This window comes from Podarcis erhardii (genome assembly GCF_964252035.2).
Source record: "Podarcis erhardii genome assembly, chromosome: 13".
Taxonomy (NCBI): Eukaryota; Metazoa; Chordata; class Lepidosauria; order Squamata; family Lacertidae; genus Podarcis; species Podarcis erhardii.
Genome location: NC_138502.1, coordinates 50,991,559 through 51,005,175, shown reverse-complemented (window position 1 = coordinate 51,005,175; position 13,617 = coordinate 50,991,559). Strand labels below are relative to the sequence as shown.

Below are 13,617 nucleotides of genomic sequence, written 5' to 3'. Positions count from 1 at the left end.
TGAATGATAGCATAAACAGGACTGATTTTTTAAATCATCATTTTATTATTTTGCAGCACATGGTGCAAGACGAAGTATAAAAAATATCAAGAGACAAGTTCACTATCAAAGTGGTTTGTTATATGCCAGATTCGGTCTTAAGTGGTGGTCCAACACAAGAGTCAGAAGAATCACATTAATAATCTTTTGGGATGTTAGTCCATCGGTGTAATAGAAAACCCAGCATTATGGAGCTTGATTTTATTGTGCTAAGCTATGAACGTATTGATACAGCTTTTCAGTGAATGCTTCCAGTGAAAACTTTTCTAGAACTCTAGTTCTCCCAGCAGCTCCCATTGTCTTCTTCAAAGCAGGGTCTTTCACGAATTTCTCCATGGCTTCTGAAAACTGGGTTGGAAGAGGATCACACAAGAAACCCGTCTTATTGTTTACAACTGATTCCAAAGGTCCCCCTGAATTTACTGCGATGACTGGGCATCTCATGTACATAGCTTCTAAAGGAACTATGCCAAAGTGTTCGTTACTTGGTGTATACAGCACACACGTGCAGTTACTAAGAAGAGCTATCTTCTGTGCATCAGAGAAAGATCTTAAGAATGTGATCTGCTCATCAATGCGAAGCTTGGCAGCAACTGCTTTCAGTTCTTCATAATAGTCCACGTTTTCTTGAACTGCCTCATCATAACCACCAGCCATAACCAAGTGAACATCCTTCCACTCCTGAGCATCAAGTTTACCCCGAAGGTCATGCAAAGCCTCTAATGCTAATACTAGATTCTTCTTTCTTTCATACCTATTGATGGAAAGAAACAAGAGTCTCTTCCTGTTGGGAACTATGTTAGCTAGATCTTCAGGAATAACAGTATCAAACACGTTGACATTCAAAGAAGGGTACAAGACATCTGGATTTATGTGAGATAAGGATTTGAAGGTTTCTTTGAAAACACTGGCTGTGAAAAAGCTGTTGACAAGAATACAGTCTGCCATGCCAGTAGTATACTCTTCCAACCAGTCCAGTGGAGCTCTGTAGATACGTTTAAGAAACGATTCCCTCTTGGTCAGAAGCTGATCAGGGAAGTGACAGTAAAACAAAATCTTCTTACGGACGCGGGCAAGACGGAGAAATGGAATGCATGCAGATACCTAGAAAAACAAAGAAATACGCCTAAGAAAGGAAACTGCTATACTGAATAACAGTGGCTCTTATGCTTGCCCAATTGTTACGTTTAGCTGTGTTTTATCTTGAACAACCCAAAGGAATGCCCTCTACACTAGATGTTTAATCAGCTGTGTCAGCATAATCCAGAATGTCTAGTGTCAAATGGTGTTACCAACCTGTGGCACAATGCATTTGCCCCTAGTATTCCTTTTCATCTCTTCACAGAGGTCAAAAAATATGACTTTGCTGAAAATTGCAGCTGAAGGAAGCAGCTGGAATGCAAGAAGCCTGGCTTAGTGTGTGTGTGTGTAATGTTTTAGGTGCTTTCCTTCCCTTGTTTGGAAAAGGACTGGATGAGATGATAGTGGCTAGGGACCCTTCAGGGTGTTCCTTCCGTCTGGGCTGGTGGGACAGCAAGATGCCCCATCTTTCTAGAACTTTTGTCTCTGGCTCCTTGACAGCCGTTTGCATGGCAGTAACCACAGATACGAGTAACACTTACCACCCCTGATTATAAGCAGATTTCTCCCTCTTCACTTTCTTTGTTGCAAGCAGCATGCATGTGTTTTTTAAGCACACTTTCCTGTGAGAAGGTCCCATTACCATCAATTGGGCACTTACTATTTATTAAATTTGTGGTCTACCAACCCTTCATCCAAAGATCCCAGGCCGGTTGACAGCAAATGACAAAATGACAATGCAAAATACATAATAAAACAAAAATCAAGGCTTATGCAGTGGCCCACTCATGAGGAAGGGTCCACAGAGGCAGATGTTCCTTTCCCTCTCATTCCTGATGCAGTGATTTCCTCACTCCTTCTTCCCTGGCAGGGGCGGAGGTGGTGGTGGTGGAGTGCAGAGATTTCCTAATTCGCCTCAGAAAAACGATAGCTCAGTTGGTAGACCACAAGACTCTCAATCTCAAGGCTGTGGGTTCAAGCCCCAAATTGGCAAAAGATTCCTGCATTGCAGGGGGTTGTACTAGGACTCTTGTGGCCCCTTCCAAATCTACAAAAATCTATTTACTGTATTTTTACTTTCTATGGAAGCCGCCCAGAGTGACTGGGGAGGCCCAGCCAGATGGGCAGGGTATAAATAAATTATTATTATTATTATTATTATTATTATTATTACTATTATTATTACTATTATTATTACAATCAAGACCAGATTTAGGTCTTATGAGGCCCTAAGCTACTGAAAGTAATGGGGCTCTTTATATGTGATATTTGAGGGAGCAGGTGGGGCCCATTACTTACATCATAGGAGCCTACACAGCACAAAACACTGTTGCTGTACATAGGTTTTATTTGTTTTATCTTATATTTTGGAAATGTACATCCTGTCGCCCCCCCCTTTAAATGTTTTGGGGGGGAAAGTGGAGAGATCACCCTATGTGGGGATCAAATGACTTTTGGGATCATTGGGGATCAAATGACTTTGACCCTAGGGGAAATGTCTTAAGAGAATAGGTTTAAATATATCAGTTTTAATGAGAAATAAGATTAAATAAAGTAAAAGTGGATGGCCAATTGGTGAAAGAGAGAATGGAAAATTACAGTATATTAGGATAAATTATTAGGATAAAAATAAAGATGAAGGATTTGCTGAAGTAGCTATTTGAACTAGAAAACAAAGAGAGGAGGTGTGAGGAGGTCAAGGAAATAAGTCATAGAAAGAAATTATGTAAAGGTTTAACTTGTTTTCTTTTCTTTCTCTGTTTTGATTGTATGTATTTTCTAATTATTTTTTTCCCCTTTTTATCTGTTTTTGGTTTTTTTGCACCTTTTTTTGGCACTTTTTCTTCGAAATGTCTTGTTTTCTTTTGTATTGTGTTTTCTGGTTGTTGTTTTTTTTGGTAATGTTTTAAAACCTGAATAAATATTATTCTAAAAAAATAAAATAAAATAAATGTGTTTTTTGGGGGGGGGGCCAAGACAGTGGGGCCCTAAACTATAGCTTGTTTGGCTTATACGGAAACCCAGCCCCGTCTGTGATCCTGGGATCCTACGGAATGTCTTGGGCCGGCTCTTCTGAGTGGGTGTCGGATCCAGGAATGGTGGGGCCGGGTCCCCCAAGGGGCATCTAGTCCGACCCCCCGCCCCCCCCCTCACCTGGTCGCAGACAAAGACGTCGACCTCCTCCCCGCTGAGCAGCAGGAGGCTGAGGGCCAGGCAGGCCATGCGGAGGGCGGCGCAGAGCGCGTGGCCCCTGCCCAGGACGCTGCGGGGCAGCCAGCCGCCCGCCGTGCGCACGTCCAGCCCGCGCGCCTCCGAGAAGCAGCGCGCCGGGTCGTAGCGGGGCGTCCACACCTGCACGCGGCAGCCCCGCGACGACAGCGCCACGGCCGCGTCCACCACCAGCCGCTCGGCGCCGCCCAGGCCCAGGTCCGGGTGCAGGAAGGCCACCGACGGGCCCCGCGCCTCAGCCCGACCCGACATGGCCGCCATGACGACGGGGCCGGACCCTTCTGCGCACGCGCGGGCCCTGCCAGGAGGGCCACGTCGGCCTCCGGAGGAGGAAGGGTGGCTGCAGCGGCGCCTGTCCCCCGCGGGGGGGTGCGGACTCTCGGCCGTCACCGCAGCGCGGGAGAAAAGGCGGCGCGGCGGGGCAGCAAAGCGGGGCGGCCCGAGCCTGCTCGGCGGGGAGGTAGCGCTGCCCCCGCTGGTGGGGAAAAGGCCGAGGTTCGAGCCAGGCGCTGAGCTGGGCAGCCGCATTTTAAGGGGTCCTTCTTCCTGAGGGCCCCTCTCCCGTCGCCTGAGGAGAAGGAGGAGGAGGGAGAAGCCGCCGCCACGACGACGACGACGACGACGGAGGCGACACTTGCCGGCTGAGGGAGTTTGCGAGAAGCCGACGGAGCCGCCCTTCTTCGCCATGGTGAGAGCGGCGGCGGAGAAGCGAGGGGAGGGAGGCGGGGGGCGGGGGGCTCCGCTGCCTGGGGGGCTCCTGACCGTGTCCGGCTCTTCTCTCTCCCCGCAGCCCGGCCCCAATCCCAGCGCCACCAACGTGGGCGCCTCCGGCCGCTCGCCCAGCAAAGCCGTCGCCTCGCGGGCCCCAGGATCCACCGTCAGGCAGAGGTAGGCCGGCCGGGGCAGGAACGATGACGTCATCATCATCACCATCATCATCATCATCATCATCATCATTATTAAAAACAAAACAAATTCCTTCCAGTAGCACCTTAAAGACCAACTAAGTCAGTTCTTGGTATGAGCTTTCGTGTGCATGCACACTTCTTCAGATACACTGAAACAGAAGTCCCCAGACCCTTCTATATAGTGAGAAGGTTTTGTGAGGCTGAGGGGAAAAGCGACCACTGCATTGAATAATATTAATAACAATAATAAACAGCAGATTTTGGGGTCAGCCTCCCCAACCTTCTCACTATATAGAAGGGTCTGGGGACTTCTGTTTCAGTGTATCTGAAGAAGGGTGCATGCACACGAAAGCTCATACCAAGAACTGACTTAGCTGGTCTTTAAGGTGCTACTGGAAGGAATTTTTTGTTTTGACTATGGCAGACCAACACGGCTACCTATCATTATTATTATTATTGCTACTAAGGTTGTTGTAAGACTCATAACGGTGTTGTTTAGTGAATTTGTTAGCTGCTTTCCGGGGGGGGGGGGTGTCAGGGGAACCCCCCCGAGGCGCAACGGAAGCGCCCTGGAAGTTTGAGGCTGACCCCAAAATCCACTGTTTATTATTGTTATTAATATTATTCAATGTAGTGGTCGCTTTCCCCCTCAGCCTCACAAAACCTTCCTGTCTAGAGTTAGGTGAATTCCTTCACTGGGGGTGGTGGTGGGGGGTTTCCCGTTTCTATCAAGTTTTTAAAAAGCCTTTATACTTTTAAAACATGCATATATACAGCTGAAATGATGATTGCGGTTATCAAGCAAATATTAGACATTGTGTTTAGCTAATTATAGTCACACGAAAGCCTCTTGTTGGGAGAACCTGTCATATTTGGTTACTGTTGCTGCATTTCTGTTACTGCTATTCTTTTTTAGGAAAAGTGCTAGCTGTGGAACAAGGAGTGCAGGCCGTACAACTTCTGCAGGCACTGGAGGGATGTGGAGATTTTATACAGAGGATTCCCCTGGCCTCAAAGTGTAAGTGGAAATATTAAAATATAGCAGTTTTTTTTTAGTAAATCTTTCTTGTGTTCTCCCCAATCTATAGCTTATTGTGAAGCAATTGGATGCATACTATCATTCTCTGTCGTTACATGGAGGAAGAACAATTTTTGTAGTTGACAAAATGTTGGTTTTGAATTTTTTTAAATCAAATTATCTTATGTGTTGTGCGTGCATATAAACGTGTGTGCGCCTTAATTTACTAAGTCAAATAACACTATGCTCTTGGGTATTTGATGTAGACTATACTTAGCAGGCCTGATTAGATATTATGCTGTTTAACTACCCATTGGAGTAACATGAAGCTTTTATGGTTCCCAAACCTTGTAGGTGAAATAATTACTTGAGGTTCAAGAATTCTCTTCCATTTGTAAATTTGCAGTTGCTTTTGGGCATGGCAATGGTTAATTAAGACTTAAAAGGCATTTTTCTTTTTCTGTTAGTTATTTGATCTTCTTCTGTTAATGCTACTTTTTAAATCCTTTATTAAAATTCCATTTGATAACTTTTTAATTGGGTTGGATATGGGTATCTCACGGTATCTTTAAATACTGTTTATGGTCCACTAATGGTGTTAAGATGCGCATGAAATAGCACCAGTGTTTTCCTTGATTTCTGCTCCTCCAGAAGCTAAGTTGGATAGGGCCAAAACAATTCTATATTTAAAAACAGTCTTCTGTCCTTCTCTTTTGTAACCTACCAATCTCCTCATATTTGAATGGATCTTGAGACTTGATATGGTATATTTCTGCACAAGTTTTATTTAGATGTTCTTGCACTAAGCTGGGATTTTACTTGGTGGAATTTGCAAACAGAGAACCAAACAAAGCTGATACAAATGGTTCATCATAGGGACCCTCCATTTAGTTAATCTTGTGTTGATAGATATATCCTTCATGACTTGGTCTAATCTTTTCTTGAAGTAATCTAAGCACAGCCACTACTGCATTTTGTGGTATTGAACTCTAAAAACATTATGATTTTTTAAAAAAATGTTTGCTTGTTTAAAACTGCTTTTGTTAGCTTCCTTTGTATTGGATAGAAAGGTAGGGTAACCATTTTGTTAAATAGCATGTGATTATATAGTTTTAGCTAAAAGCTAATCTATACCTATTGTTGTGGATAATAAATACATCCCCTCCCTTTATTTTCAGTGGTCCTGTTCCAGTTCTCGTTATGAGTCTCCTCTTTATTGCATCTGTATTCATGTTGCACATCTGGGGCAAATACACTCGGTCATAGACTTCACTGTATCCCACCCGCCAACTTGAAAACTACGATTTGGACCAAAAGTATGGTAGCTTTCAGAGTTTACTTGGAGTAAAGTCATTTGAGCTGTTTCTCTAGATAAATCTCTTGATTTTTTCCTTAATTGGTTTTGCTGTTGAATGGACTCTTAAACTTTCTCTTAAGAAAGGTTTTTGATTCCTTTCTGTCAAAGTTTATTGCTGTTTCCTATGTATACTTTAAAGTGCAAATTATTTCATTAAAATTTGTCTACATAAATTAACTGCTTTTTTGATCTTTCCCTCTAAATGTCATTTTGGTGGCAATTAAAAAACACACAAAAAGCCAGAAACATGTTTTCAAAGTTTCATATAATATATACATTTGAATGAATAAAGAAAAAAAGTGTGCTACAAGAAACTACATTGCAGCAGAAGACTTGGCAAAGGCCATCAAGAAAGATAAACTCATGAAACACCCGGGATGGCCTTATAGGCACATTTTACAAGAAATTGGTTGATGTTCCCACATCTGCTATGTCTTTTTAATCACCTTAAACTGTGGTCCAATTCCCCAGTCCTGGAAAGAGTACTGTGTTAGAGTTCTTTTAAAGCCTGGAAAGAATCCTGGATTCCTTATAGACTGCTCTTGCTCATTGGCCAGGATGCCAAAATTGGACGCCAGAGCCCGATTTCTGTTCTTATCTTGAAGCAAAGTTCTTAACCTGAAGCACTATTTCTGGGTTAGCGGAGTGTGTAACCTGAAGCGTATGTAACCTGAAGCGTATGTAACCCAAGGTACCACTGTACCACCCTTCATAACAAATTACAGCGCTGTGTACAGCCCCAGAGTTCAAACACACCACAAATGATCCTCATATTGGAGATGATGAGGAGAAGAGGGTTGAGGAGGCTGAAATGGAGTTATCTAAGGTAGGTACTAGAAGTTCAGCTTCAGTGCTTAACACCAGGTGATAATCCTAAAATGAAAGTGTTTGGTATGCCAAGGCTGGGGAAGCTATGAAGTGCTCCTGAATGGCTTGTGGATTTCTAGACATTGGATGTTCTTGGCTGGGGGGGGGAAACTGAAAGTTGTTATTTATTTAAATCGAGTCATGATTGTAAGGGGAAATGTCAAAATAAGATGGTGTGTCCTAAAAGTCAGAAATGGTAAAACATTTGGAATCTCAGATTTATTATTTTAAATATGTGATTTGTACACAATTGCGTGCAGTTTCTTAATGTTTTGGCTTGGCGGTAGTTTGTGATCAGCCCAGTTGGCTGGAAGACAGCTGGGGAGAAGAGATTTGTCACAATTCCCAACATGTTAATTTCTGTACTTTCCAATTACCTTAACAAAAATGCAAATTTGGAGTGGCACATCAGTTAATAATAAGCTTCCAAAGTGCCCTTTTGTGCTATACCAAGTTCTCGCCTTCTGATCTTGGAAGCAGAAATTATATCAAATGGAAAAAGAGATTTCCTCACAGTTGGTTAAAAAAAAAAATCCAATAACCCAACATGTTCCATGGGGAATTCCATGGGTTTTTTGTTATTTTAAAAAAAGCAAAATTAGCCTGAATTGGTTGTTGAGTGCTTTTTCACTAACAGCAAGTTGTTTTGTTACCTGTGGAAACGGGGTTGGGGGCAAGTGAAAAGGGGTTGGAACTACCCTTCCTCTGCTCAGAATTGCAGCCAGTTCAGGTCCAGCCTTGGCTCTTTTGCTAAGAGCAGGAAAAAAAAACAGAACTCTCTGAACTCACCAGGATCCTCAGACTCCAGCTCTTTGAGTTCCTCCCACTTCTCCTGACCTGGCCATCGATTCCAGGACACCTCCACTGGACTCTGGAAAACAGCCTAAATTGCTTACATTTTATCTAATGCCTGATAAAATAAAAATTAGGCACAACACATAGGCTAATAACTGTTAAATCATATGTAATAGAATAATGGTATCATTCAAAAGGTAGAAATAAATCTATTAGAGTTCATATATACAATGTAACAGACTAGTGGCACTTTTAGTTTATGTCATTTTTAATATTCTAAATTCACGTTTGGAATTCCATGTTCAAAATTGAAATGGTAGATTTTTTTGTGCTTTGTGAATATCCTTAAATATAATTGCAACTCTCAGTGAGGAGCCTGTTTAGTGTGAGCTTGGGCCTGACTTCCATTTTGCATACTAATTACTGGTACTAATTGCCAATAATCCCTCTTGCCAACTGAGCCCTCATAGCTGTTCCCTAGGTTTCTGGAGTTGGGAGCTGAGGGGTCAGGGCTGGGCTTGCCCATGTATTGGAGTCATTCCTGTCTTCCTTCCCTTTCCAAATCAAACACTGAACTTGCCGTGCTGCAGAGAGTTGGACGGAGCGACTTTCAGGTCCAACTTCTGACACTTCTGTGATTCCGACTAAGAGGCATCTCTTCACCAGCTGGCTGTCTCTTAGGGGGCCAATCTGTTGATCATGTGATTTCCAATTGTTTTCCCTTATGCAAAAGACAGATGTAGATTCACAGAGAGGAGAGAGAGAGAGAGTAAAAAATGGAAGAAAGATAGCCTTTTTTTTGGCTGCTTAGACTGCATGATTTAAATGCTAGCAGCCAAGCAAAGCTGTTACTTTTCTAGTCCAAGCACAAAGCCAGGAATAAAACAGCACCCCCAATTCCTTTCAGGGATTCCTCCTCTTCCTCCATCATGTAAGTCAGCAAGCTAAATATTAGAATTAGAGTAACAAGGGTAACAAGGGCCCTTGTGGTCTATTCCAACTCTTTGATTCTATGATTCTAAGGGTTATTCCATGCACCATACCAAATTCCCTCAATGGGCTTGCCCCCTGTCTTGTGTATGGTATGCTTAAAAGAGTTCCAGTCCTGTCTTTGCCACTTGCATCCATTGCCCTATGCAGTCGTAAAGCCTTTTCTTCAAATCTGAGGGTCTTCTCACACACAGTCTTGAGGTACTGTATTCACTTAATAGACTTGCCTTTAAAAAAACGTATACAACAGGCACCAAAAACAGTACAGTGAAGTTGCCAATGGGCAGGAAGTTCCAGTGTATAGATGCTGCCACACGGAAGAAAGTATTACTCACAGGTTTGGAATGAATAATATGTGGCACTTGTGGTGACGTGGCGCTCTCTCTGTGCTCCATCTTCAGGAGAGGCTGTGAAAGTGTTGGGCTTCTGTCTGGAAACCGTGACCACAATAAACAGACTGAATGGAGGTGTTGTGGATGGGAAGAAACATAGTCTAAGCTTTGGGAAGGCTTTATAGATTGTATATTTGTGTATTATTTTATATCTATATCTATATCTATATATATATATCAAGGTAGTTTACAGCGATAAAACCATACAATAAGACCATTAAAAAAGTTAAAAACAGTTTTGACTTGTCACTGGACTTCTATGTGGCTAGGAGTGTTTGTGCCCAGCTTAGTCTGGTTCACCAGCCATTCCAGGACCAAGATGGCTTCGCCTCACTTGCCCATGCTGTGGTGACATCCCTCCTGGACTACTGCAATGCACTGTATGTGAGGTTGCCCTTGAAGGTGGTCTGGAGTCTGTAGCTTCTGCAGAATGTGACTGCGAGTTTGGATATAATAATAGGATCATTTGTCAGTGGTCCTGAAAGTGCTCTATTGGCTGCCAGTGAGCTACCCTACACTGGGCTCAACTCAAGGTTAGTACTAGAGGACAGCTTGGGAGCTAAGCACCTGAGGGAGTGCCTTCCCCACAAGCAACCCTCTCACATCCTGCAGTTGTCAGAGGAGACCCTGTAGGTAATGCTGCAGCTGGATGCTGCCCAGGTGTGTCTCCCTCCTGATTAGGTTTCATGTTCATCAGAGCAATTGGTTGCTGAGAGATACTGATCCTGGTAACCTTGAAACCACCAGCTGTGAATGCAGGCAGCATGTAGTTTGGCCTTAGGTAAAGGTAAAGGGACCCCTGACAGTGAAGTCCAGTCGCGAATGACTCTGGGGTTGTGGTGCTCATCTCGCTTTACAGGCCGAGAGAGCTGGCGTTTGTCCGCTCCACAGACAATTTTTCTGGGTCATATGGCCAGCACATGACTAAGCCACTTCTGATGCAATGGAACACCGACACCAGAACAGAAACACTGTTTACCTTCCTGCCAGAGCGGTACCTATTAATCTACTTGCACTTTTTGGCGTGCTTTTGAACTTCTAGGTTGGCAGGAGCTGGAACCGAGCAATGGGAGCTCACTCCATCGTGCAAACCGCCAACCTTTTGATCGGCAAGCCCAAGGCTCAGTGGTTTAGAGCACAGCACCACCCACGTCCCTTAGCTAGGCAACTAGGTCCCTTCATGGCCTAGGACCCTCGTACCTATGGGACCGCCTCTCCTGGTATTCCCCACGGAGGACCTTAAGGTCCATAAATAGCAACACCCTCGAGGTCCTGGGCCCTAAGGAAGTTAGATTAGCCTCAACCAGAGCCAGCGCCTTCTCAACACTGGCCCTGGCCTGGTGGAACGCTCTGTCTCATGAGACCAGGGCCCTGCGGGATCTGATTTCTTTCCGCAGGGCCTGTAAGACAGAGTTGTTCCGCTTGGCCTTTGGCTTGGAGTCAATTTGATTCCCTCCCCCTCTTTCTTTTTCCTTTCTCCTCCTGTGAAGAGGCTGCATCCTAATGTTTTAATGTTGTATTTTAATCTTTTTTTAAATTGTATTTTAATCAACTTGTTTTTACTATTGGTTGTTAGCCGCCCTGAGCCCAGTCTTGGCTGGGGAGGATGGGGTATAAATAATAATAATAATAATAATAATAATAATAATAATAATAATTAATTATTATTATTATTATTTTTTATTATTATTATTATTATTATTATTATTATTATTATTATTATTATTATTAGCTCCACACAGATCTCACGACAACATTCCTGTTGATACCACTGATGCTTGAAAGGAAAACTGGAAGGTACAGAACCAGCCTGATTTGATGAAGAGTTTTTCTAAAATATTGGTGTTTCACTGGTAGGTCAAGATCTGTAACCAGATCATCATAACGTGACCGAAAATATTCATATGGCCAGTGCCAGAACCATACTTAGGCAGCAAGTGTAGAGAGTAGGAAGAATGAATGGACTGAAAAGGCGTGGGGTAGGGAGTCAGAGGGCAGGTTTATATAAGATAGATATACATCTAAGATAAAATGTGGGTCCCTTTTGTAGGTTGGGCTTGAAGGTGTTGCTGAGTCTGGAATAGTAGGTGGCCAGTAAGTCAGTGTAAATGAAGGAATGGAAAGCTGGTTTCATACTCAGGGCCACTCTGGAAGCATTTCACAAGCAGAAGCCCTGCAGCTAATTTGCATGCTTTAGTTACATACGTAATTAAGAAGTACAGCAATTAGCGTGATGGGAAGTCTGACAAGTCCCTTTCACCAGCTGAGGCATCTAGCTGGCTAAGATAGCTGAAAACCTCAGCGTTTGCCAGTTAAAGTTTTCTCCTAAAGCATGCTGAACCATGACGTTGAAGGACTTCAGCCACTCTCCCATTTTAAACCCGTTCTTGTGATGAAGGCTGATCCCAGTAGAAGAGGATTCCTGCAATAGAACATATTTAAAAGCTGTAACTGGTTCCATGAGTACCAGATCTTCTTATACGGCTGAAATACTTTCAGTGCTGCCTAACACTAAGTAAATGGCACATTAACCGGTCCCAAACAGATTACAGATAATGATGAGATTCAGTCCAGCTTCTATTACCTTTTGAAGACATAAATGTGTGCTTGAGAGTCATATGCATGTACAGAGTGATTATATACTATTCTCTAAACCCCTCCTTCAATTTATTGTTTGCATATGGTTTCAGATGAAAGTATAATGCATTCAAGCATGATTTGTGCCTTACAATTAAAAAACAATTAACCTGGCTCTGCTGAGGTGCTGTTATGCATTTGTGCACAAAATCTCCCTCTGAGCAGCAACCCTAAGAGCAGGCAATGGGGGGGGGGGTGTGCTGCTTTGAGGAGGAAAATGGTGAAACCCTGAGGTGAGACTCTAGTTGCTCTTTTGGCCTGGGTGTAACTAAATCTCTTTCTACGCTTTCCCCTGCCATTGTATACCACCCTTCATCCAAAGATGTCAGGGCGTTTCACAGCATAAAAATACAAGATAACACAAAATACATAATTAAAACAAGAACCCAAACAAGAAATGTGTTTAAATGAAGAAGAAAGAGAAGCTGAAAATGGAAAGGAAGACACAGTATTCCTCTGCCCTTATTTCTGCCCAGCTGGCTCAAGTGCTGATGAACCACCTCTGTGTTTTGCCTCACACACCAACCTAAGTGTCCATTGTGAAGAAATGTCAAGGCTGGTGGCTGGGAGGCAGGCAGGCAGGCAGGCAGGCAGGCCGAAGGAGAAACATTTGAGACCAAACAGATGACAGCTCTAGTGCACATTGACAGTGCTTTTAAAAATGCAGCCCTCAAAGGCAAATTTGGGTCAGTGATTCACGGGGGCCAAGCCCCTATTAAGCCATGACAATTGGAATGCATGGGAAAAACTGATTCTTTTTAAATCAACCAAATCTTGACAATCTACGGATGATGCTCCTTGAGCAGAGTGGTCAACACAGAGGTTTCTCCCTTTTAGTGGCTTTAAATTCACTGCCTGCACAATGCAATGTGATGTGCATTAAACATACCACCAAAGAATGTGAGAAATGGTCACAGGCGCTCCCCATCATCCATTCTAAGCAACGGTGCAGAAATAAGGCTGTAACTGTGGGAAAATTGGACTGGTATATGTGTCTAATCATGCTCTGCCCCATGAACTTTCTTGCTAGCGTACTATATCTCCATTTGATCAATTTCCACTAGAAATTCCCAGTTTCTTAGGGTTTGACTTCTGCTGGCAGCTGTAACTTCACGCAAAGTGTTTGTCACAGAAGCAACCACAAAGGGGAATGGAAACTATATGAAAAGATCAACTTCTCACACGCTCAGAGAACTCTCTCACCGGATACTCTTATTCTGGATGTTTAGCACAGCTTGATGCAAGACGACTTCCCTCCGTCAGCATCACCATAAGAATGATTTTTCACCAAAGCCTTCCTTTATT

The 13,617-nt window shown here is 43.4% G+C and overlaps 2 protein-coding genes across 2 annotated transcripts; one reads left to right on the top strand and one right to left on the bottom strand.

The window, feature by feature from the left end:
* Window positions 1–223: 223 nt before the first annotated feature.
* On the bottom strand, window positions 224–3,600 carry ALG2 (ALG2 alpha-1,3/1,6-mannosyltransferase; the record flags this gene model as incomplete). The annotated part of the gene is made up of 2 exons (XM_081836697.1): window positions 224–1,143; window positions 3,274–3,600. 2 exons carry the CDS (start codon window positions 3,598–3,600, stop codon window positions 241–243), a joined length of 1,230 nt encoding a protein of 409 aa, XP_081692823.1. The 3' UTR covers window positions 224–240.
* A 302-nt stretch (window positions 3,601–3,902) lies between these two features.
* Window positions 3,903–6,804, top strand: SEC61B (SEC61 translocon subunit beta). The gene is made up of 4 exons (XM_081836691.1): window positions 3,903–4,036; window positions 4,139–4,236; window positions 5,173–5,274; window positions 6,453–6,804. The coding sequence occupies exons 1-4, from the start codon at window positions 4,034–4,036 to the stop codon at window positions 6,538–6,540; spliced, it is 291 nt and encodes a 96-aa protein (XP_081692817.1). The 5' UTR covers window positions 3,903–4,033; the 3' UTR covers window positions 6,541–6,804.
* Window positions 6,805–13,617: the final 6,813 nt, after the last annotated feature.